This window comes from Microcaecilia unicolor, chromosome 1 (genome assembly GCF_901765095.1).
Source record: "Microcaecilia unicolor chromosome 1, aMicUni1.1, whole genome shotgun sequence".
Lineage (NCBI taxonomy): Eukaryota > Metazoa > Chordata > Amphibia > Gymnophiona > Siphonopidae > Microcaecilia > Microcaecilia unicolor.
Window position 1 is genome coordinate 687,237,266 of NC_044031.1, and position 26,060 is coordinate 687,263,325.

Below are 26,060 nucleotides of genomic sequence, written 5' to 3' on the forward strand. Positions count from 1 at the left end.
GCTAGCGTCGGATGCCTTTCTCCTTCATTGGGGGACAGGCCTTCTGTACGCGTATCCTCCCATACCTCTGGTGGGAAAGACTTTGCTGAAACTCAAGCAAGATCGCGGAACCATGATTCTGATTGCACCTTTCTGGCCGCGCCAGATCTGGTTCCCTCTTCTTCTGGAATTGTCCTCAGAAGATCCGTGGAGATTGGAGTGTTTTTCAACCCTCATTACTCAGAACGAGGGGGCTTTCTACATCCCAACCTCCAGTCTCTGGCTCTTATGGCCTGGATGTTGAGAGCTTAGAATTTGCCTCCTTGGGTCTTTCTGAGGGTGTCTCCTGAGTCTTGCTTGCTTCCAGGAAAGATTCCACTAAACTGTGTTACTCCTTTAAATGGAAGAGGTTTGCCGTCTGGTGTTACAGCAGGGCCTTAGATCCCTTTTCTTGTTCTACACAGACCTTGCTTGAATACCTTCTGCACTTATCAGAGTGTGGTCTCAAGACCAACTCAGTAAGAGTTCTCCTTAGTACAATTAGTGCTTACCATCAATGTGTAGAGGGTCAGCCTATCTCTGGACAGCCTTTAGTTGTTCGCTTCATGCGAGGTTTGCTTTTGTCAAAGCCCCCAGTCAAACCTCCACCAGTGTCATGGGATCTCAATGTTGTTCTCACCCAGCTGATGAAACCCCCTTTCGAGCCACTGAATTCCTGCCATCTGAAGTATTTGACCTGGAAGGTCATTTTCTTGGTGGCTGTTACTTCAGCTCGTAGGGTCAGTGTGCTTCAGGCTCTAGTGGTTCATGCTCCTTATCTTAAATTTCATCATAACAGAGTAGTCCTCCGCACGCATCCTAAGTTCCTGCCGAAGGTGGTGTCGGAGTTCCATCTGAATCAGTCGATTGTCTTGCCAACATTTTTTCCCCGTCCTCATACACGTCCTGGCGAAAGCAAGCTGCACACTTTGGACTGCAAAAGAGCACTGGCCTTTTACGTGGAGCGGACAAGCCCCCACAGACAGTCCGCCCAGTTGTTTATTTCTTTTAATCCCAACAAGAGGGGAGTTGCTGTCGGGAAACGCACCATATCTAATTGGTTAGCAGATTGCATTTCCTTCACTTATGGCCAAGCTGGACTGACTTTAGAGGGCCATGTCACGGCTCATAATGTTAGAGCCATGGCTGCGTCAGTGGCTCATCTGAGGTCAGCCACTATTGAAGAGATCTGCAAGGCTGCGACGTGGTTGTCACTCCACACATTCATATCTCACTACTTCCTTCAGCACTCTCAGTTAGATGTTTCTTGTTTCAGGTCAATCTTTGTTATGCCCTTGCCGTTGCGAGGTACAATTGACCAATGTTTGTTGTTTTGAGTGAGCCTGGGGGCTAGGGATACCCCACACGTGAGAATATCAGCCTGCTTGTCCTTGGAGAAAGCAAAGTTTCTTACCTGAAGCAGGTATTCTCCGAGGACAGCAGGCTGGATATTCTGACAAACCCTCCCTCCTCCCTTTTGGAGTTGATTTCTTTTCATCTATTGGATTCAACTGAGGAGCGTGACTGTGCGACGGGCGGGAAATCGTGTACACGTATGTGGTAGAATGCTCCAGAAGAGACTTCTACGATTTTTTGCTAAAATCCTCTGGGGCCGACGTGACATCACCCACACGTGAGAATATCTAGCCTGCTGTCCTCGGAGAATACCTGCTTCAGGTAAGAAACTTCGCTTTTTCTCCAATTCATTTTAAATGTACTACTTTGTAGCTTCATTGCGTGCCCCCTAGTCCTAGTATTTCTGGAAAGAGTAAACAAGCGATTCACGCCTACCTGTTCCACTCCACTCATTATTTTATATATCTCTATCATATCTCCCCCTCAGCCATCTTTTCTCGAAGCTGAAGAGCCCTAGCCATTTCAGCCTTTCTTCATAGGGAAGTTGTCCAATCCCCTATATCACTTTCATCACCCTTCTATGTACCTTTTTTAATTCCACTAAATCTTTTTTGAGATGCGGTGACAGAATTGCACACAGTATTCAAGGTGTAGTTGCACCATGGAGCGATACAAAGGCATTTCACAACCTTTCCAGTTTGTAAATCAGATCTCAATGAATTATCACAACAAAATCCTAAAGTTATAATGTCCTCCATTAATGGAAGCGTGTTACTCTGTATGTCCAGTTTAGTAACCAAATGTTTGGATTTACGAGACAACCACATGGTAGAAGATTTTTTTAACATTTAAAATTAGATCATGACTTTGAAGCCAAATATTTAGGACTCAATTCTATAAATGGCGTCCAAATTTGGACGCTAATTAAAAAAAAAAAGAAAAAATTAGCACTAAACGCTATTCTTTAAACAGCACTCAGTTGGGCCCTGTTATAGAAGAAAGTTTGCTGCTGGGATCCGCGCCCACACCCACTGAAACCTGGTGTAAATTCTCACTTTTAAATTAGGCATAAATCTCCCTTATTTTGTAGCACTGCTCAAATTCCAGGAATGCCCATAATCCGCCCATGCCCCTCCCATGGCTGCACCCCCTTTTTCTGATTCACGTGTAAATTTTTATGTGCAGATCCCAGCGCTTAAAGATGTGTATGTAAATTTAAATTAATGCCACTTAGCACCAATAATTGATTAGCACCCAATTAGCATTAATTGGCTCACTTGTCCGTTAAATTGTGTGCACAGATTAAGTGTGTGCCCAAATTTGTATACACAATTTTGAGCACCATATATAGAATTAGCATTAACGCATTTAACTTTTGATTGAAAGTAGATCTGAATTCATTGGTTTTCCTTCATAAAGATAACCATCTGAATGTTGACTGCAAACAAATGAAAATTCACATTTCAGATTTCCAATGATCTAGCCAGCATGGAAGTACATTTCTCATCAACTTTCCTTTAGATGATGCCTCATGATTCCAACAGATGGTGCAGGTTTGATTGATGCAACAGAATTGTTTAGGAGGCCTGACTTTCTAGGTTGCAGTCTACAGTCTGGGGCCCAGTGGTTGAGTCCCTTGGCCTGCATCAGTTCTCTAGGAGCATTTTCAGTGTATTTATGAATCTTTACTTGGATCCAAGGAAAATTGTGCTTGTCAGGATAGATAATCAAGTATCAGTATTCTACTTAAACAAGGTGATTCCAGTTGCCTTCACCTGTGTTGAAAAGCATCGAGAATTTGGCAGCTCGCATGCAAGTTGCACTTCAAGCAGCATATCTATAAAGGAGTCAAAGTCAGATAACAGTTGGAAGTTTGATCTTCATGAAGAGTTTCTCGACCTATAGAGAAGCAGGTATTTGTGCAAAATGTTTTAAGGACCCCTGATGCAGGAACATGCCAAAAACATGGCTTTGTCAGGTCAACGAATAAACGTTTTCCTTGCTTTAATTCTGGGTAATGTGTTTATCCATCTCCTGAGTGCCTGAGAATAACAGCTGTGTGGTGAGTTTTTGGATTAAGAAGTGGGATGGTCCATGTGCCCTGAAAACGCTGGCCGTTGTTGGTTGTATGCTTAAGGTTTAGCAGAAGAAGGTTTTTTTAAACATTGCTTGTTAAGTGCTGTGTTCATTGTGTTTATTTGAAGAATTATTTATTCTTCACTGTTAATAATAGGAGGTTTTTATACCAATAAGTGTAAACTATACAGACTGTTAAGTTTGGAGCTTGTTGAGAATTTTTCCTCCTATTTGAAGATTACTTACATTTATACTTCTACTATATTAAGTGTGGAGAATTAATGTTTGCTGTTGTATTCTACAATTTTCATTCTCCTTGTGTCCCTTTTGTCACGACCCTGCCGTGACTTCTGCCCTGAGCCTCCGGATACACTCGCACCTCAACCTTGGTTGTGTCGCTCCTCAGCCCGGTTCTGTGTCGTTCATTCGGGCGGTGGCTGCTCTTGTGCTGCAATATTGGCCTCCAGGGCATGCGCTGAAGATTGCCCTTGAAGGGGCATTCTGGAGTTCCGGGACGCCTACAGAGACCCACTTCCGGTCTTGGGGGTACTTAAGGGCGGTGTCAGCCTTCCAACGGGTCCTTTTCAACGAGGTCTCCTTGAGTTCCTGCCTTGCTCTAGTTCTTGCCGTGTCTCCCAGATCCTGGCTTGCCTTTATGTTCCAGCCTTGCCTTGCCTCCAGACCTTGTCTTGGACCTAGCCTTGCTTTTCACCCAGCCTTGCCTGCCTTGTCTCAGAGTTCCTGCCGTGCTGCAGCCCGAGTCTTCTCTCATCTGTCTTGGTTCTGGCCTGGGATCACCTTGGGGTCTTGCCTACTGCAGTTGGGGTCAGGCTGCAGCCCAAGGGCCCCTCGTCCTGTGTTTTATGTCCTTCTTTTGTGTTGTATCCATCTCCCTTCTTCCCGGACCCTTGACCCACAGGTGATGAAGCATTTATTTGGACACTAGAGCACTCCAGAAATAGGCCTCTCAGCATCTGCAGGAAATGCAAAATGTACTCTTTTTGCTCCATTCATTCAAGCCCACATAAATTGTCTTATAATGCTTTTCCCATATCATGGCGCCAAAGCCTTTTGTTTAGGGGTGCTGCAGGTGATATGTAGAGACAGGGCCCAGGTTATAATCGGGAACCCCTTCTCATACCTAGTATCTCAAGTTCTGTCCTTTCTCCTCCAACTGTCAAAATTGGACTTAAAATCCTCTTCAGTTTGCATCCCCCTATCAGCCATCACAGTCACCTCACCCACTGATTTCGTGATTCACTTGTCCTCCTGACCTAGGACCTTAACTTCATTCTTGCACAGCTCATGGAGAATCCTCACTCATGCACCTCACAGGAAAAATATTTTTCTTGTGAGCCAGTGATCTTCATCACTAGTCTCAGAGCAGCTTTCAACGTGGACATCTGTAAAATGGCTATGTAATGTTGTCCTCAACACACACTTTTTCCAAGCACTATTGTCAGGATAATTCCTGCACCTGAGATGTAGCCTTTGGGCAAGCAGTCCAGCTTAACCTCTTTGCCCACTAACTTCTCTCCAGATACCATGAAAACATTTGCCAACACCCATCTCATCCTCAGGCCTCAAATCACAGTAATTCAAAGAAAGGGCGACCCTCGGATCTGGAATCACCTTGAAGTGTGTCTGCATCCTCTGCTTGTTTGATGAGAAAGAGTGTTGCTTACATGTAACGGAGGTTCTCTGTAGACAGCAGAGGAATGCAGCCGCACTTATTCTCGTCACTTTAAAAAAAAAAAAAAGCCAAATAAATAAGAAATGAATACGGCAAAGATAATTGTAAAGCCAAATAGCAGACTAACTTACAACCCTGTGAACAATGCCGCTGGACTGGCATTAAAGAGCCTATAGTGACTTGGTCTCAGTTACAGCAATTTGCTATATAAAAAGATTGGCATGGCGTTTAACCCGAGTCCCTGAAGAAATCGTTGAAACCCGCGGTGTCGGGCGTGACCAGGGGAAGCCTTATGGGCTTATATTTGTGAGACTGGGAGTTGAAGGGAGGTGCTCCACTACAGCAAGAAAAAAGAAAGAAAGACAGAATCAATCAAAGAAGCGTCTAAAGATAAGTTCACGTTTTTTTATGAGCACTGTTTATTATTTTGTTAGCACTTTTGTTTTGTGGCAATAGCACATACACGTACACATAAGAGACAGCCCTATGAAAGATGTGCTATACATTGCCTTAAAAGTGGTGGTTTGTTCTGAGGGCTCTCTTTCAAACAATTGTTTTTGATTAGGAGTATGTGGATATTTATACTATATATTTAAATAAACAACCATATTCATGTGTGTTTTTACTAGCTTGTTGCTATTAACCCATATCATTAGTATTAAGTTTTTGGTTTTGTGGTTTTGCTGGACTGCTAAAAGCATAGATAGGGGGGGTCTTGTATTAATGCAGGAACACTTGCATAGGCTTAATCGAAAAGACTTCACTGAGCTGGAGGAGAGCTCTGGCACATGTCAATGACATTACCATGAAACATTGCTGCATTTGTCTTTTCTTTATGGAGAACCACCATTAAAAGTAAACTCCACTTTCTTTTTGCATTTAGAATGATTTAAATGTTTTACACAAAAGGCTGAAAGTATCTCTATTAATGCTCAAATTACAATTATAGGTGGATTAGAATTTATTGATCCTGCTGGGATATCCTTACCACAGCCTGCGCAGTCTTGGGTATGGCTTGTCGATCTAGAGAGGACTGTTGCTCTTCTTATTGGACGCTGTCTTGGTGGAATGCTCCAGGGTTCTCCTCTTTCACCTGAGGAACAAGACACAGCTTACTGGTTGAAAACACCATTGTTTGGCAATGGAGTAGAAATGGATATTCCTCAGCTAGGTAATGTAACAAATTGTTCTAAATGTGAGTGTTTTGATATAATGAGACTTGAAATTTTGGGTTATATAACAGTTATAAGTATTCTCCAAGGAAAGCAAGACTAATCTGGGTAATGCCAACGATGGAGCCTGGTGTTGGAAACAGTACCCCAGCAACTTTTCCAGAATTTGTGAGTAGGCTGAAAGTGCATGTGTGCCTGTTCCCACCTGCTGCTGTCATTCAGGGCCTCCTCAGTCTAATTTAATCAGTGTTTTATTATATTTTATATATTTTAGTGTGATGTAAACCGCTTAGATTTTTTTAATAGGAAGCAGTACTTTTCAAGTTTATTAAAAAGTAACTTTTCCTTGGAGCTGATTAGATCTTTTTTTTCATCATGGACGCCTCAGCACCTAAACTAAAGTTTTTTGGGTTCTCTGTTCTTCCTGTAAATCCTGTTGCTGTTGCGTGGGTTTCTGTGTGATACCTAGTAGTTCCTAGTCAGGTTTTCTGTTTTTTTGTTTTTGTTTTTTTTGACCTAATGTTTCGTGGCACCTGGTAACATCTGTTGCTTTGATGTCGCACAACAACAAGGTTGTGCAGGCTTTTCTCTTTTAAAATGGCTTCAGATGCCACAGCTTTTTAAATTGTCAGTCAGTGTTAGCGTTTTAGGCTGCATTGGCTAAGTTCTGTTATATCTACACTTGAGATAAGGCTTATTGCCAAGTTTTTATGTGTACCTACACAGTTTTATACTTGTATTATTTAACGTTGTTTTTGTTTGCATATTTTTCCAGTCAAATAATACACTTAAGAAGCCACTTTACATTCAGACTACTTCTTTTGCACACAATTTTCTGATCACTTATTGATTTGATTCATATGGCAATATTTTGTCACCATTTATATACTCTGTTTAATGATCACTGCATTGTTTTGTGCACAGAATTATCAGTTTTCCTTTTTTTTTTGTTTTAACAAGCAACTGACATGTTCTAAATAATAGCACTCCACAAAGAAAACCTTCTTTGTGGACCCTCACAATCACACAGAAATGCCAGACACAATGAAGGTGACAAAAGAGTGGAAGCTAGATGATGTCTAAAAAAAGAGTTTATTAAAACGTCCAATAACTTTTATTAAAACATCCAGTGACTGGACACGAGCCGTGTTTTGGCCACAAAGGCCTGCCTCAGGATTCTTCTGTCTGGACTCTGAGGTCTCTTAGCACGTTAGCTCTCCAAATGAAACGTATAACACTTAAAGGGTTGTTTACTAAAGCATAGCTCGAGTTATCTGCAGCAGAACCCATAGGAATAAAATGGGCCCTGCTGCAGATAACTCAAGCTAAGCTTTAGTAAACAACCCCATTAGTATACCCTAAGATGTCTCTCAACCAAGTACTGTCTTGAACATGTGCCTACTGTGCTCTGTGTTACATAGAAACTGAACTACCATCTAAGTCACAGTTAATATCACAGGCATGGTATTCATAATATTACAGGCATGGTATTCATAAGATTTTACCACACAAAATGAGTAGTGCGATCCACAAGGCTCTCCCAATAACAACAGGAAGACGGAGCTGCAGTAGAAAAACTTTATTCTTATAATAGCCGACACGGCACCGTGTTTCGGCCAAGTGCCTGCCTTGGGTTTACAATAAATAAACAATAATATATACATGTATATAAAAAGGTAAAAATATATACGTATAAATATGCATGTATACATCTATATGAGTAATAATAAAATGCATACATACAAAATACATATACATGGATATGGTAAAACAAAATGTACATGCAATAGGTTTGACAGTTATGATATAAAAATGTTACATTAATAGTAATAAAAAAAGGAAGGTAGTGCCATGTTATTAAACAAAGAACATGTTTATATGATCATAGAATAAAAAGCAAGGGAAAATGCACCTTAATATGAATAGCCAATGTATATAGGCTTGAAAGTTTAAAGCACTTGCTATCTGTAATGAGGGAAGAAAAGCATGTATAGAAGGGATATGAATAGGTAGTGTGTGAACCAAGTGGTGAGCAGAACAAATGTATGCAACAGAAAAGGTAAAAACGAGGGGAAAAATACCATGGACCAAGAAACTGAGGGTGCTTATGTGTGAGAGGAGAAATAAAAAAACACATGGGAGATGGAAAAAAACATTGTAGCAGCAGGAAAAAAGTGGTGTGAGAAGGGACGCAAAGAAAACAAAACACTAAAGAGACATAGGAAAAAGTGCTAGGGAAAGTAGCCAGGTGTTTAAGCACATAAACACAGCCCCCAGAACACTGACAAGGAACCTTAGTAAAAGGAAGAAAAACAGTTAAGAAGAAAGTCGCCGAGTGTCTAAAAGGGGTGCATAAGAAAATGGTGGAAATGAAAGGATCATAAACAGGAGAAAGAACCTTACCTTGAAAAAGACGCAAAGTACAGAAGGAAAAGCATAAGAGCTCACAATGAAGGTGATCGCTGCAAAACAGGATACACTCCAGCCCATTCATATCTATTCAGTTATGATAAGGGCGTAGACTGTAGAAGTCTGCCCAGCACTGGATTTGCTTCTCAATTACCGGCATTGCCACCCAATCTTTGCTATGATTCCATAGATCCTTTCCTTCTAAAGGATTCCTTTGTGTTTATCCCACGCATGTTTGAATTCCATTACATTTTCATCTCTCACCACCTCCCGTGGGAGGGCATTCCACGTATCTACCACCCTTTCTGTGAAAAAAAATACTTCCTGACATTACTCCTGAGTCTGCCCACCTTCAACCTCAATTCATGTTCTACCACCTTCCCGTCTCCAGAAAAGGTTTGTTTGCAGATTAATACCTTTCAAATATTTGAACGTCTGTATCATGTCACCCCTGTTTCTCCTTTCCTCTAAGGTATACATGTTCAGGTCGGGAAGTCTCTCCTCATATGGTTTGCAGTGCAAATCCCATACCATTTTTGTAGCTTTTCTTTGCACCACTTCCAGTCTTTTTACATCTTTAGCAAGATATGGCCTCCAAAACTGAACACAATTGGGGCCTCACCAACGACGTGTAGAGAGGTATCAACACCTCCTTTCTTCTGCGGGTTATACCCTTCTCTAAGCAGCCTAGCATCCTTCTGGCCACAGCCATCGCCTTGTCACATTGTTTCTTCACCTTCTTATCCTTTGACACCAACACCCCAAGGTCTCTCTCTTGAGTCAAGCTTACTAATCTCTTCCCTCCTATTCGGTATCTCTCTCTTGGGTTTCTGCACCCCAAGTACATCACTCTGCACTTCTTGGAATTAAATTTTAGTTAATTAAACCATACAACTGGGGACAATGAAATAAACTGGAGTATAGATATATCACTAAATATTGAATATAAATACTCCAGAATCAAACTGAAACAATATTAAAAATATTTATTAATAAAAACACATCCATTCCAACCACATCCATACACCCACACATACATACAACTGTCTGGCCAGATAACTGAACAAAATGCTTCTAACAAAAAATTGTAATTGTCCAAAATAAGTCTCCTGTAAAAGATAAAAAATTGTTGTTTCCAAAGTCAGTCGCTTAACTCCAAGAGCGACAATACATAACACCATCCCAGAAGCAATATCTTTAAACAGTCAAACAGATGTTGATTGTCATGCAACACAAACTGAATCTCGTTTTTCAAGGTGGAGGATAGATGGCAAATTTTCAAAGTGGTTCACTTTTACTCTCAGCCCACCAAGCAAACTCCTAGCACAGCTTCAGCATGACGAACATTAAACAGTCACTAGGTTAGCAGTTGCAAATATAGCTCCTCTGCTTCCCAATGCGAGACCGCATTTCGTGTATCTTCTTCAGTAGAAGTGAATAAAGGCACTAAAAAATAAACCAATGAAAAATAAACCTACCTACAACAAATTATAATCCATCATTAAACAAACCAATCCCACAATCTCAAAACATTATGTAAAGAAATTTTATGGCTGCTTACTGGAGGGCCAACTTCCAAATCATGCCAACAGCACCCTAGTGTCTGGGTGGAAATGCCTTTACAATCTACTTCCAGGTTTAAATAGAGACCTGGCATTGTGACTCAACATGAGTAAATCACAAATTTGCATTTACCGCTCTATTTCCAAGTTGAGCCCCCCTGGGATGACAGTATTCCAATAAAAAATAAATCTTTGTTCTAAAGTCAGCAACGTATTGCTGACATCACCACCTCTCTTTAGGATCACCTGTGACAGTGTGACGAAACACAGATCATCGAACTTATGACCACTGGATGCCCAATGAGCAACCAATGGTGTTTCCAATTTCATATTTTTAATATTACTAATATGTTCCGCCATACGTTGTTTCAACCTCCTTTTGGTCTGTGCAATGTAATATAAACCACATGGACATATGATGCAATACACTACTTGTGAGCTGTCACAGGAGGTCCTGCATCTAAGGTAAAATCTTCTAGAGGTTACAGGAATAAGTAAATGGTTGGTGGTTAGAGAAAACTTACAGTAAACACATTTACCACATGGAAAATATCCACCAGGAGAGCAATCAACTTGGTAAACCTTCAAAATTTCACCCATATTGGCTTGTCATTTATATGCTGTGTTTGGGTGTTCACTAAGACTAGGGTGTACTGCAGGTACATTCCAATACTTACAAATAATGCCACCAATAGCAGTAGCCCGAGATGAATATGGAAGAACATATACCAGAGAATTTATTGTTTCAGTCTGTTTGGACAAAAAGAGCCATGTACGATCAGCATATAAGGCCCGCTTATAGGCTTTCTTAACCACACCCTTGGGGTAACCCCTATGAATAAATCTGTCAAACATTTCCAAAGCTTGAGATTTGAGTTCCTCAATAGAGGAGCACAAACGTCTCAATCTAAGAACCTGGCCAACAGGAATACCCCTTTTCAATGAGTTAGGGTGAAAGCTGGAATAATGTAATAGGGTGTTCCTGTCGGTTTGTTTCCTATAGATAGTAGTGTTAAATCTGTGCCCAGAAGACTTTAATATTTTAACATCCAAAAAAATCAATCTCGAGATTCATGGATTTTTGTAGTGAAAGAAATATAGGGGTCCACTCTGTTGATGTAACCAATGAAAGCTTGCAAGCTATCCAAAGAACCACTCCAAAGCATGATAACATCATCTATATAGCGTTTCCATAAAACGATGTGATCTTTAAAACAAGAGTCATAAACAAATTGATTTTCAAATCTCGTCATATATAGACATGCTATGGAGGGTGCTATAGTCTCACCCATGGCAACTCCTTTAGTTTGAACATAAAACTGCTGTTGGAATTCAAAGTAATTATGACAAATAACATATGTCAATTTTAACTGCCAGACCCTCGACCATTCTTCTAATCTTTGGAGATCCCTTCTCATTGTTTCTACTTCCTCCAGGGTATCCACTATATTGGCTATCTTGTGTCATCCGCAAAAAGGCAAACCTTTCCTCCCAAACCTTCAGCAAAATCTCTCACAAATATATTAAACAGAATAGGCCCCAGCACCGACCCCTGAGGAACTCCACTGCTCACCTTTCTTTCCTCCGAGCAGATTCCATTTACCACCACTCTCTGCCACCTGTCTGCCAACCAGTTTCCTATCCAGTTCACCACTTTTGGTTCTAAGTTCAGCCCTTTCAACTTATTCACGAGTCTTCTGTGGGGGACCGTATCAAAGGCTTAAGTGAAATCGGAGTAGATTACATCTAGCACACGTCCTTCATCCAGTTCTTGAGTCACCCAGTCAAAGAAGTCAATAAGATTCGTTCGTCAGGATTTTCCTTTTGGTAAAGCCATGTTGCCTCTGGGCATGTAACCCGTTGGCTTCTAGAAAGTTAACTATTCTTTCTTTCAGCAGCGACTCCATTATTTTTCCTACCACCGACATGGGACTTACTGGTCTGTAGTTTCCCATTTCTTCCCTGTCTCCACTTTTGTGAAGAGGGATCACATCCGCTTGTCTCTAATCTCACGGAACCTCTCCCGTCTCTAAAGATGTATTAAATAAATCTTTAAGAGGTCCTGCAAGGACCTGTCTGAGCTTCCTCAGTATCCTGAGATGTATCCCATTCGTCCCCATATCTTTGTACACCTTCATATTCTTTAACTATTTATAAACTCTTTCTTCCGTAAACGACACAGTATCCACTCCATTCCCAGATATTCCCTCAGCAGCCGACTGCGGTCCTTCACCAGGATGTTCCTCCGTGAACACTGAAGAGAAGTAATTGTTTAGCACGTTTGCTTTATCCTCATTACTCTCCACATAGCCATTCTCATTATCTTTCAGTCTCGCAATTCCATTCCTATCTTTCTCCTTTCTCCAATATATCTGAAAAAGGTCTTGTGACCTCTCTTTACATCTTTAGCCATTTTTATTGTGCTTTTGCTAGCCGTATTTTCCTCTTTGCTTCTTTTAGTTTAATCCGATAATCTTTTCCGTGATCCTCTCGTTGCATTCTTTTGTATTGACCAAAGCCTCTTTAGCTCTTATTTTTTCAACTACTTGTTTGGAGAGCCATATAGGCTTCCTGTTTCTCTTGTTTTTTGTTTACTTTCCTTGCATAAAGATCAGTTGCCATATTTTTAGCAGCTTTTAACTTTGACCATTAATTTTCCACTTCTCCTACACCTTCCCATGCCAACATCTTCTTCAGGTATTCCCCCATTTTATCAAAATCAGTACGTCTGAAATCCAATTGAGTTTTGTGTATCCGCACTGCACCTTTGCCCTTATATCAAACCATATCGTGTCATGATCACTATTACATAGATGGGCACCCACCCAGATATTGGAAACACTTCCTCCATTTGTGAGCACTAGATCCAGCATCGACCCTTCCTTCGTGAGTTCCGTCACCATTTGTCTGAGCAAGGCACTTTGACAGGCTTTCACAATCTCCCTACTTCTTTCCGATTCTGCAGATGGAACGTTCCATTCCACATGAGACAAGTTGAAATCTCCCAACAGTAGCACCTCCCCTTTCATACCAATGTTTTGAATATCTTCTATCAGATCCTTGTCTAGCTTCTCCATTTGTGCCGGAGGTTTGTAGATAACCCCTGTGTCGATACAGGTTCCATCTTCTTTTTCCAGGACGATCCATAAAGCTTCTTCCTTTCCCCAGGTTCCCTGCATTTCAGCCATTCTGATATTGTCTCTCACAAACATCACCACTCCTCCACCTCTTCGGCCCTTTCTGTCCTTCCTAAAAAGATTATAGCCCGGCATAGTCACATCCCATTCATGGGAATCATTGAACTACGTTTTTGTTATAGCAACAATATCTACGTTTTTGTCAAACATCAAGGCTTGCTTGTCTTGAACCTTTTTACCTTTTTTTAAATTTTAATACCTTTTTTTAGTTTAAATAATTACTGATCATTTATGTGTATATTTGTACTTTTTAATATATGCTTATGTATTAAGATTTTTATTTTATTTTTTTTACTTTTAGACATTATACGCCTGATGTAGACATTTGCTGAGATATGGTCACGTTGGGTATCTCCAATAAATGTTTGTCACACCACACTAGTGTACCATTATGCTTTGGTATCCTGCTGCTGCCCCTGGTCTTCTAAACCTGTGTTAGCATGGTACTGCATTCTATTAATTATGCACTAAACTGTACAGGTGTAATTGCATAATCCCTCAAGGTGTTTGCTTTACCCTTAAGCAGTTCTCAATGTGAAACATATTACCCTAATGTGGAAGATTCTGTAGTATAGTGATCCAGTTTTTAGCATAATTTATTTTTAATTATCTTACATATAGTTAAAGTAGGTTTTTCATACTGTTTTGATTATAGATAAATGCATGAGTTGTCTGCTGGAAGTGGCGCTTTCTGGAAATGAGGAACAGAAGCCATTCGATTACAAGTTACGACCTGAAGTTGCTGTCTTCATCGATTTGGCTTTGGGGTCTACTAAAGAACCAGCTCATAGTCTCTGGATAAGTATGCAAGATTATGCAGTTAGTAAAGGTAAGCAGGAGAGAAGAGAAAATTTTATTGAGAACTTTTTAATCTTTTGATTAAGTACATTATCTGGATTTCAAAGTGATCATAGATACAATATGAAATTCATACAGGGAACATGCTATAAATTTGGTGCAGTGCTGCAATATTGTAGTCTATTACAGTGGACCCTGTCTCTTTCAAAGTTTGTTTACAGTGTATTTAAGCGCTGCTTCTCAAAGGAAGGTTGGTTGTTCCACCAAGATGACTTCGATGTGGTAATGTTTTAACTGGGGGAAACTACTGTTGGTAGGGAGCCGCATTTTAGAAAGGACTTTAAAATCGGAATTTCCATTGTGTCCCCAGAGACTTGTGAGTTATGTCCCTCAACCAGGAGGTGGAGATAGAACTCCGAGATTTGCTATATGTGGTCCTGTGCAGCCAGCTTAATCTCAGTATTCTCTTTCTCTCTCTCTAGCAGGTGGAGGGTCATACTTGTGCAGCTCGGGTGCTGCTGAGCCTTTTTTGTGGGGTTCAGTTGCCATGTGGTGGCTGTTGGGCTATACCTGGTAGGGCCAGGTCCCTCCCCTCCTCCCCCTACCAGCCTCCCTATTGACAGCCCATTGGGGCACGTGGTCTGAGTCAGCCATTTGCAGTTTACAGCTTCTTTCCTGCCTCTGTCAGGTACAAAAAAAAAAAAAAAGCATTTGGGCTGTAGTGCAAGCTTCTCCCTCAGAGGTTCACTGGGCCGTGGACGAGGAATCAGCGCGTGGGAGAGCTGAGCTCTTATCGCTTCGTGGGGACAGTCATGTCGGCGCCGTCCGAATCAGCTAAGTGCTGTTCTCTGTGCGGGAGCCGAAGAGCAGCATCGGGTGCTTGTGAGGAGTGCTCTAAAGCTGGGCCCCAAGGTAGCAAGCAGAGTGTACATTTGCCGGCCTGAACACTGGCAGGAGAGGGCTCTGATTCCACTGTAGCGTCTTTGGTGGGAAACCTGCCTGTGAGCCCGACACGTGCTTCAGCTGGCACCCTGCAGCGGCGGGACCACAGCCCACTCTGCCTTCAGTTATGACACAGGAGAATGTTGCTGGCACTTCCTCGGCAGCGGCTGAGACTGGGGCAGTTCCTTTCTTGCTGGAGTTTGTGCTTCTCATGCACTGCATTTTTATTGAAGCCTGCAGGGGAACAGGCTGTGGAGGCTCTGCTGTCTGGCCGTCAAGGCCCTCGGCCTATCATGCCTCCAAGTCTCCTAAGAGACCGCGTTTGGAGCTCCCGAGCATTGAGGAGGATTTGTCTGGGCCATCTGACACTCAGGAGGGCCAGTCATCAGGGGATTCCCTGCAGGCTCCTCCTGATGGGATGGAAGGAGGGGGAGCTGCAGCTGTTCTGCAAGGAGGAGCTTTCTTCTCTTATTGTGCAGGCGCTGGAGGTGTTAAGCATCTCCCTTCCAGATTCGGCTCCTACCGCGGTGTCTACCCCATCCATTATGTCGAGCACCAGAGGCCCCTCCATATCCTTTCATATCCATGAAGGTTCTTATCGTGGCACAGTGGGGACATGCTTGAGGCAAGCCTACAGGTAGCACGGGCTATGCCATGGCTTTCCATTTTGCGCCCTGAGGACTTGGACTCCCTGCGTATTCCGGTTGTGGACACCTTAATCATGGCAGTCACAGAAAAGACCACCCTGCCGGTGGAAGGAGGCACCTGTAGGAGTCTGTCTGTGGATCTTATGCAGCATGAGCTTGTCTTTCCTGGGTCCAGAAGGCTTCTTCTGTGGACAAGCTCATTTGATTGCCTGCCGGCTTTGGAGTCCAGATTGGCTTACCTAGCAGATTTGCTGTACGGTATTCGTCAAGCTTCGGCTAAAGAGATGTCCCTGGCGGTGTTGGCCCGACGGTGGGTCTGGTTAAGTCATTGGGCGGTGGATATTGCCTCTAAGTCTCCCTTGGCCCGGTTACCCTTTCGAGGTAAGCTTCTCTTTGACGATGATCTCGCACAAATTGTGAAAGAGCTAGGGTATTCTAAAGGCCAGCGTCTACTGGAGGACAGGAGTAAGACAGGAGGCCAAGTGCTACAGATCTGATCGATCTGGAACCTTTCAGAGGCGTTGTTTCCAGCAGAAACAGCTGTCCTGTTGGGGTGACCGTCGTGCAGTCACCTCAGCCCCCAGAAGACAGCAGGGAAATAGAGGAGCTCAATGATAGGGCGCTGGCCCATCGCCTTCCTACTATTGGGGGCCGTCGGACGTCTGTCCCTTTTTCGGGAGGAGTGGGCCAGGGTCACTTAAGACCAATGGGTCTTGGAAGTTATTCAAGACAGCTACAAGCTCGAATTCACTCGCCCCTTACCAGATTGTTTCTTGGAGTCTCCCTGCAAGGCTGCTGTCAAGCGAGCTGTGGTCCTGAAGACACTCTCCCAGCTGCTGTGATTGGGAGCAGTCATCGTGGTGCCGCCCGCTGAGATCGGCCAGGGTTGCTACTCCATCTACTTCATAGTTCCCAAAAAAGGTGGAACTTTCCGCCCTGTTCTCAATCTCAAGTTCGTCAACAAGTCACTGGGGGTACGGCATTTCTGTATGGAAACCCTGTCTTCTGTCTTGACGGCAGTCCAGCCAAGGGAGTTCTTGACCGCTCTCGACCTCAAGGAGGTGTATTTGCATATACCCATTTGGCCTCCTCCTCATCGTTTCCTTCGCTTTGCAGTTCTGAGTTAGCATTACTACTGCCAACCCATGCCTTTAGGTCTGGCACCATGAACCTTCTCCAAGGTTATGATGGTCATCGCAGCCTTTTTGAGGGCTCTGCATTCAAGTTCACCTGTATTTGGATGACTGTCTGGTTTGCGCTCTGTCCCACGCAGAGAGTGTTCAGGGGATGGTGCTACACCTGTTGCGTTCCCTTGGTTGGATAGTCAACCTTGAGAAGTGTCAACTCACTCTGTCACAGTCTTTGGAATATCTTGGGGTCCTTTTCGACTCCTGGGAGGGTTGTGTGTTCCTCCCGGAAGCTCGCAGGCTGAGGTTGCAGAGTCAACTTTCTTCTCTGCTTCAGGCTCCGGCTCCCAGAGCTTGGGATTACATGCAGGTTCTGGGATTGATGGCTGCAACATTGGACATGGTGCTGTGGGCCGGTAGCCATATGCGTCCTCTGCTATGGTCCCTGCTCAACTGTTGGTTGCCCCTCTCCGAGGATTATGCAATTCAAATCCTGTGGTCTCCGAGCGTGCTTTGCCATTCACTGTTGGTTCCTGCCAAAGAATCTACAGAGGGGGGTTACCCCTCACGACACTGGATTGGATTGTGATGACTACAGATGCCAGTCTGTTGGGTTGGGGTGCCCACTGCCTCAGCCGGACAGCCCAGGGCACCTGGTCCCCGGTGGAGGCGACAAGACCAATAAATCTTCTGGAACTACGGGCCATCCACTTGGCAGTGCAGGCCTTCGAAACCCTTCTTTGGGGGCAGTTGGTCAGGGTGCTATCCAACAATGCGACACCGGTAGCATATGTCAACAGACAGGGGGGGCACCAGGATTGCCCAGCTTGCAAAGGAGGCTTCCTCCCTTTGCCTTTGGGCGGAGAAGCACCTCTCTCTCCTGTCGGAGGCATACATCGCGGGAGTCCTAAATGTGAAAGCAGACTTCCTCAGCCGGAATCAGCTGGAACCGGGGGAGTGGGAACTCTCCCAGCAAGCGTTCAATCAGATCATGTCCTGTTGGGGATTTCCAGTGATAGATCTGATGTTGTGGTCCTTGAATGCCAAGGTGCCCCACTTCTTCAGCAGGGGTAGAGAGGCCCGCTCTGAAGACATAGATGCACTTCTCCAGCTGTGGCGAGAGGGTCTCCGTTACGTGTTCCCTCCATGGCCCATGATAGGGTGTGTGATCGGGCAAATTGCACGGCATCCGGTTCCGGTAATTTTGGTAGCTCCGGATTGGATGACCCTGGTAGGCAGATCTCATCCGCCTACTGACCGACAGCCCGCTGCACCTGACGGAGCACTACGGTCTCCTGATTCAGGGTCCCATAATCATGGAAAATCATCCCCTCCTTTGGGCTTATGGAATGGCTCTTGAATGAGCATGCCTCGGACGTAATGGTTATCCCGACGTGATTGCTATGATGTTGCAGGCATGGAAACGCTCCACATCCTCAGCTTACGCATGAGTATGGCACACATTTGTCTCTTGGTGTTGGTTATCGGGCATTTCGGCGGAGTCTGTTCCACTATCATCTGTCCTAGCCTTTTTACAAGAAGGGCTTGATTAAAGCGCTTTTCTTGAGCACCATAAAAGTGCAAGTGGCGGCTCTGGCCTGTTTTAGGGATAGTGGGTGCAGTTGCCCCCTAGCGGCTCATCTGGATGTGGTGCGATTTCTCCATGGAGTCACTCATATCCTGAATGGAAGCTGAACCTGGTTCTCCGAGCAGGTCAGGTGTCTCTTGAAGAATCTGTGAAGGCGGTGTTTTTGGTGGCTGTAGCCTCTGCAAGGAGGGTGTCGGAACTCCAGGCATTGTTATGCAGGGATCTCTTCCTCCGTTTCACCGAGGTGGGGGTGTGCATTCAGACGGTTCCTTCCTGCCTTGCCTAAGGTGGTGACTCACTTTCATCTGGATCAGACTCTGGTGTTGTCAGCCTTCCGGCCAGATGAGTACTCAAGTGAGTTCTTGGCCCTACGTTGTTTGGATGCGAGGTGTGTTCTTCTCTACTTAGAGGCCACAATCTTCTTTCGTCGCTCAGATCAAGTATTTGTGCTGTTTGCGTGCCACAATAAAGGAGGTATAAGCCTCTAAGGTCATGGTTGCCCGGTGGCTACGGGAAGCGATCATTTCGGCCTACTTGTCCATGGGGAAGACTCCCCCTCTTCAGGTTCGGGTGCACTCTTCTAGGGCCCAAGCTACTTCCTTCATGGAAGCTCGTTTGGTGCCGTTGGAAGACATTTGCAGAGTGGCTACCTGGGTGTCTGCTCATAGGTTTACTAGGCATTACCGGTTGGACGTGGCAGTGCACCAGGACGCGGCCTTTGGGGCATCGTTTTTTTTTTTTTTTTACCATTTCTTTTTTTTTTGTAATATATGTTTATTATTTCACATAAACAAGTTCAATACAATATCCAAAACTTCAACTCAGTATACAATCCAAATATGCTGTTGATAACAAATGCTACCCATCCCCTCCCCCCCCCCCCCGCACCCTACCCCTCTCCCACCCTCCCTCCAGGGTAACAACAGTCAAATTCAACATTTCAGATCAAAGGGGTCTTCCATCGATCAAACAGAGATCCCTCTCCAGTCCATATATATTGTCCACATTTTGAAAAATCTTACCAACTGTCCCTGCTTCAAAGCTGTAATTTTAGCCATTAAGCAACAGTAACCCACTTTTTTAAAGACTTGATCCACTGTAGGGATCGCTGTTTGTTTCCAGTATCTAGCAATTAATATACGTGCTGCTGTTACTACATGAGAGAGAATACCATGGAGTGAGCGACGTATGCCCTCCACTGGTATGTTAAGTAAACAAAGCTCCGGGCTCGGCGTACGTGCTATCCCCAGCTTAGTGTGAAGGTGTGATATTAAGTCTGACCAGAACTGCTTTATGGTTGGGCAGTCCCACCATATGTGCCAAAATGTACCTCTGGCTCCACAACCCCGCCAGCAAGTTGAGACCTCCATGTGAAATATACGTGATATTCTGTGGGGGGTGAGATACCACTGGTATAACATCTTATACCCATTCTCCACCAGTGGTGTTGCCACAGAGAAATTCAGTAAAGTTTTATATATACGGGGCCATTTATCCTGCTCATACTGGACGGATAAAAGAGTCTCCCATTTAGCAGTATATTGGGACAAGGGGGAAGATTGATGTAAGAGTGCTTTATAAATCCTGGATATGCCACCCCTCCCTGCCCCCGAGCCCATCGCCCGTTCCAGTTCTGTTACTGTCAACAGTAGCTCGTCTTTGGCCCTATGATGCATAAAATCCCTCACCTGCATATAATGAAAGTGGTCTCTATCAGTCAATCCATACTCCTCTTTCAGAGCCTGAAACGACTGACATTTCCCCTCATCCCATAACTGTCCCAACACCCGCAGTGATAGAGCTGACCAGTGCCCGTATATTCGTTCTCCTCTACCTGGTGGGAAATCCAGTGCAAATATTATAGGGGTATTCATATGATATTTCTGTCCCGGGAACCACACTGCTCTGCATCGCGCCCATTCACCAAGTGCTATCCTCATCTGACCCTTTAGCCCCGAGAGTAACCCTCTTAGCGAGTCTAGTGGGAGCCACGGGGCCGCCCACAGCGGCACCCCCCGCAGACCCCACTGTGCCGCATACGACCACGGTTTGGTTATCCCTACTTGTCCAACGTTTGAAATAATGCTGCTCTATAATATAGCCAGAAATTTGGAACCCCCATCCCTCCATCCTTCCTAGATTGATATAGGACCTTCCTAGTTACTCTCGGAGGCCTTCTCCGCCAAATGAAGGCAAAGACTTTCCTGTCAAACACCCGGAAAAAGGCCTTCGGAATTGCTATTGGAATTGCCATAAACAGATAGAGTAACTTAGGGAGTAAGGACATTTTTACTGCCGCAATTCTGCCCATCCATGAGAGTCCCAGGCCCCCCCATCTCTCCAATTCAGTAAATAATTCTGGTAATTTAGAGGTATAGTTCTCCCGATATAGATCTACAGTATTCGGGGTCAAATTGACCCCAAGATACCGAATAGAGCGCGGGGACCAACTGAACGGAAATAAAGGCTGTAGTTCAGCTTGTAGCCCCGTGGGAAACTGTAGGGGCATAATTTCAGATTTTTGTAAGTTAATTTTAAGCCAGCCGCCTCCCCATATACCTTAAGAATATCCATTACTGCCTGTAGAGATTCCCCAGGGCTTGTCAACGTCAATAGCACGTCGTCTGCATACAACATAATTTTTGTTTCCTGCCTATCTATATTGATGCCCCGCACTCGCGGCTCTCTTCGAACCATGTTCGCCAGAGGTTCCATAGAGAGAGCAAACAATAGGGGGGACAACGCACATCCTTGCCGAGTGCCCCTTTTTAACTCAAAAGGTTGTGTGTTTTTACCATTGATCTTCAATTGGGCAATTGGTTGTCGGTAGAGCGCCGTGACCCAGTGCATAAATTGCGCGCCCACTCCAATGCGGTCCAGGAATCGGAACAGAAAGGGCCACAGCACCCTATCGAAAGCCTTTTCTGCATCTAAAGAAAGAAACACTGCTAGATGACCAAGTGTTTGCACCCGATCCACTATATATTGTGCCTGTCTGGTGTTATCAAAGGTTTGCCGATTCACGATAAAGCCCGCTTGGTCCTCATGCACCAAGCGGGGCAAAATTGTTTGCAGGCGTGTAGCCAAGATAGAGGTAAATATTTTATAGTCAGTCCCTAAAAGCGATATTGGACGGTATGAACCACAACTTTGCGGATCTTTATGCGGTTTGAGCAACAATACCACATTAGCTAGTCTCCAAGAGCGCGGAAGCAGGGCATCATTCTTGATATCATTAAAGACTCTCTGCAATAGGGGGGCCAGAATGGTTCGAAATTTTTTGTAAAACCAATTGCCAAATCCATCAAGCCCCGGGGCCTTCCCCCCGGGCAATCCTTTGATAGCAGCCTCTACTTCCTCTAACTCAATGGGGGTCGAAAGTGATAGCCCCTCAGCTCTTGACAAGGTGGGCATGTCCACATTATCCAGTAAAGACTGAATAGCCTCCAGCGAATGTGGACCCTCCGGCTGGTATAGTTGCTGATAAAATTGCACAAAAGCCTGTCGTATTTCATCTGGCTGCTCGTGCAGTCTCCCTGTATTATCCCTGACGCTACTTATATTATTGCGGCCTGCTAGCTGCTTCAGCTTATATGCTAGAAGTTTGCTCGCTTTATTATTAAACTCGTAATATTCTTGCTGTACCCTTTGCATCTGCTCCTGTATTTCTATACTTTCTAAGGACGCCAGCTGGAGCCGTGCCTTATGTAATTCCTCTAGTTGACTGGGTGTGTTCTGCTGTCGTTTTACCAGGGTGTCCAGCTGATTAATAGTTGCTCTAAGGTCCCTCTCTTTCTCTATGATCTTTAGTTAAATGCGCTTGTATGGAGATCACCTTCCCCCGAATCACAGCCTTCATGCTTTCCCATAAAATTTCTGAAGTAATTTCTGGGGTGTCATTGAATTGAAGGAATTCCTTAAGTTCTAATTCAATATGCTGTACCTGTTTAGGATCATCTAGTAAACTATCTGGAAATTGCCATGTCCTCCGTCCCCGCTCCATCCTGTCACCTCTCATTTCTAATACCACTGGGGCATGATCAGACCACACCCGGGTCTGTATCTCTACAGAGATGCTCTGTGTCAATGTGCCCGCGCTGCCCATCCACATATCTATTCTTGAGTGTGTATTGTGTGGGGCTGAGAAACACGTATCTTTCGTCATTGTGTAACACCCTCCATATATCCACTAACCCCCACTGGTTAAGAAATCGAATTAATCTGCCTCTCTCTAGCTGCGCGTATCCCACTGCCTCCCCTGTGTTATCCATACCAGGGTCCAAGGTGACATTAAAATCTCCACCCATGGGAACTTCCCCTTGTACATATTTTAAGAGCTGGGTGCCAACAGACTCAAAAAAACGCTCCCTGTGCTTGATTAGGTGTGTAGATATTTACTATAGTGTAGATCTGGCCCCCCAATTTGGCGACCACTAACAGAAATCGCCCTTCAGAGTCTCGTTTCACCATGATCGGTTCCCATGCCACCCCTCGTTTTATCAATATCCCCAACCCTGCTGTCTTCCTCTGTTTCTTATTAGAAGCCATATACTGGTGAGGATATCGGGCATTGCCCATTAGATGCTCATGCCTCTCCAGCAAATGTGTTTCTTGTATCAGTAAGACATCTGCCCCCACTCTATTGGCCTCTTTAAATAGTCTCCGGCGTTTTAAAGGGGAGTTCAGACCACGAACATTCATGGTCATACAAACTATGCGTGACATTGGACCCTAAGATGTATATCCCGCTTCCCTATGTGCTGCTTCCAAGAAGCACCCTCCGATATAACATCATATATCCCAGATTCCTGTGTTACCCTGGTTTTCCCCCCGCCCCCCCCCCCCCCCAGTCCCATGTATCCAGTGGATCAAAATTATCTCACCACTAAATCAAGAGAGCGGTGACTTAACACATGCCTCCTATCGTTCATCATAAAACAATACTCACACAAATATAACGCAAGAAGCTGTTAACTGCTTATCTGTAGTAGCGTCCCGGAGTTACTTATCAAGTTACAGTCTTAGCCGCCGTGGGCAGTTGCTGTGTTGGTTGCTGTCGGGTGAGGTGTCCTTTGCCTCTTGTCACCCGTGTCCATCGCTGGCGATTCGGCCTTCTCTCCTCCTCCATCTTATCATCTGATCTCAGCGGTGGGCCATCCACTTCCGGCCAAGTCGCAAGCGCTTCTTCTTCTGAATGAATGCAGAACCATTTTCCTTCCTTATTGTATGCCAAAGCAAAAGGATGTTGCCATCTGTATAGTGTACCCTGATCCCGGAGGTATCTAGTGTAGTTTCGGAGTTCGGCTCGACGCTTCAAGGTCATCGGAGCCAGATCTTGATAGAGCTCAATAGGGAGTGTGTCCCATTTAATGCTGTCTTTTTGGCGGGCTTTTTTCAAGATGGCTTCCTTAATTTTGTAATCCGCAAAACATGCTATTATGTCTCTTGGCACATTGTCCTGCACTCTTGTAAGCGCTCTATGAGCACGGTCTATTCTAATGTCCTCCGGGCTCACCTCAGGACCATCTTCCGAAAGCAGCATGCTTGCAACTTGTTGTGCGACTTTTTCGCAATTTAAATAGTCCGCCTGTTCGGGGATGCCTCGGATTCTAATATTTGATCGTCTTCCACGATTCTCTAAGTCTTCTAATTTATCCATAAGCGATTTACTCACTTCTTGTTGTTCTTTTAGCGAGTTCTCTAACGAGTTCAGGGCCTCCTGCTGTTCCTCTACCCAATCATCTACGTCTTCCACGCGACGACCCATTTCCAGCAGTTCACCTCTGAGCTCCGCAGCCAGTTTCGTAAAATCCTCCCGACCCGCCTTTACATCCGCCCGGATCTCTTCGAGCAGCGCCCGAAAGTCGCTGGGATTAAAATCTTCTGCCACCTCCATTTCGTTTATAGCATTCTCAGCACACTCACCTGCAGCCCGCGAGAGGCCCGAGCCAGACGCCATCTTGCCGCCGGAAGATTGTGGCTGATAACTAAACACTTTCAGGGATTTCCTCGATGTTGCGGCTTCTTTCCCTGCCATTATCGTAAACGCTGCAGGCTCAGGTAAGAAGATATATAAATCGCTCAATAAGATCTATCAACAATCCGCTATATTTGCTGTATTTGTATGTGAGGCATGCGGAGCTGTGCACTCACACCGCCATTTCTCAGCGTGACGTCACCGCTCCCCCTGGGGCATCGGTTTTGACCTTGGGGGTGCGTGGATCCCACCCTACTTGAGGACAGCTTTGGTACATTCCTCATTCTGGATTGATCTGTTAATGCAGTGGAAGGTAAAATTAGTTCTTACCTGATAATGTTCTTTCCATTAGTCCCTACAGATCAATTCAGAGGCCCTTCCCTGGGATTTCTTTGCTATTCTGCTGTGGTGGTTCTTGTTGTTGTTTTTCTTGGTTCTGTTCATGTTCCTCTGTTTGGTCTTTGGAACAGTTTAAAAAAAAAAAAAAAAAACAACCCAGAAATCTTCTGCAAGTCAGCAGTATAGGAGGACTTCTCCTCCAGGTGTTTTCCCTACCATGGTGTTCTGCACCTGGGAGAGGCAGGAGAGTGTGTTCTTGGTTAGATAAGGGATTCCTTGTACTGCTTTGGTATTGTTCGTACTGAGATTAAACTGGCTGCACAGGACCACATATAGCAAATCTCAGTGTTCTCTGTATCTCCACCTGCTGGTTGAGGGACATAACCCACAAGTCTCTGGATTGATCTGTAGGGACTAATGGAAAGAAAATTCAGGTAAGAACTAATTTTACCTTTATAAGGTCTGTATATGAAGCATACCATATTTCATGAAGATCGGCTGGTAGCTATAGGAGTTTACAGTATGGTTTTGCTGACTGCTTCAGAATTGAGAGAAGACATTCATGCAGGTCTAGCAAGTTCTCCCTATACAACTGATAACTTATTTGGAAGAAATCTAAGAGACCGTGAGCATATTCAGAGACTTTTGTACCATGTTACACACCCTTTCCACAGCCTTCTTGGACCTGCCTACTACCTTTTTAAGAAACCTCCTCAGTCTCAATTTAGAAAGTTTAAATTTCTACCAAAGGTGTGACCAACAAGAGTGGTGCTAGATACGCTGGGGCCAGGGTAGAAATTTGTGAAGTGGCCCTGAAGCTTGATGGCAGGCTTTGGGTTCATCCACTTTGGTCAATGTTGGGGGGGGGACCCCAGTGGCATGGGGCTCAGGGATATTGTCCTGGTTGTACCCCTCCATCACTATCCTGGATGTCAAATTTGAGGGCAATTTTATAACAAGGTGCCTATTTAATACAGCAGGAAGGTGCCTATATTTTGCCTATTTTATAATACGTAGGCATTTGTGTCTTTATGAAATATTAGCACAGATGTGCCTAGATTGAAGGTGCAGACGTTATCCCCCAGATTCTATAAACGTCAGCTAAAATTCTGCATGCAAATCAGCATGCGTAGCCGATGTGTGCAGAACTCTTAATTGG

General features: G+C 44.4%; 1 protein-coding gene across 1 annotated transcript in view; it reads left to right on the forward strand.

Moving 5' to 3' along the window:
- HERC1 (HECT and RLD domain containing E3 ubiquitin protein ligase family member 1) overlaps positions 1-26,060 on the forward strand; it is a 736,289-nt gene that overhangs the window by 172,698 nt on the left and 537,531 nt on the right. Inside the window, exons 19-20 of the mRNA XM_030188195.1 lie at positions 6,093-6,314; positions 14,139-14,312. Of these exons, the coding sequence (XP_030044055.1) occupies positions 6,093-6,314; positions 14,139-14,312 (396 nt within the window). The remainder of the gene's footprint in view (positions 1-6,092; positions 6,315-14,138; positions 14,313-26,060) is intronic.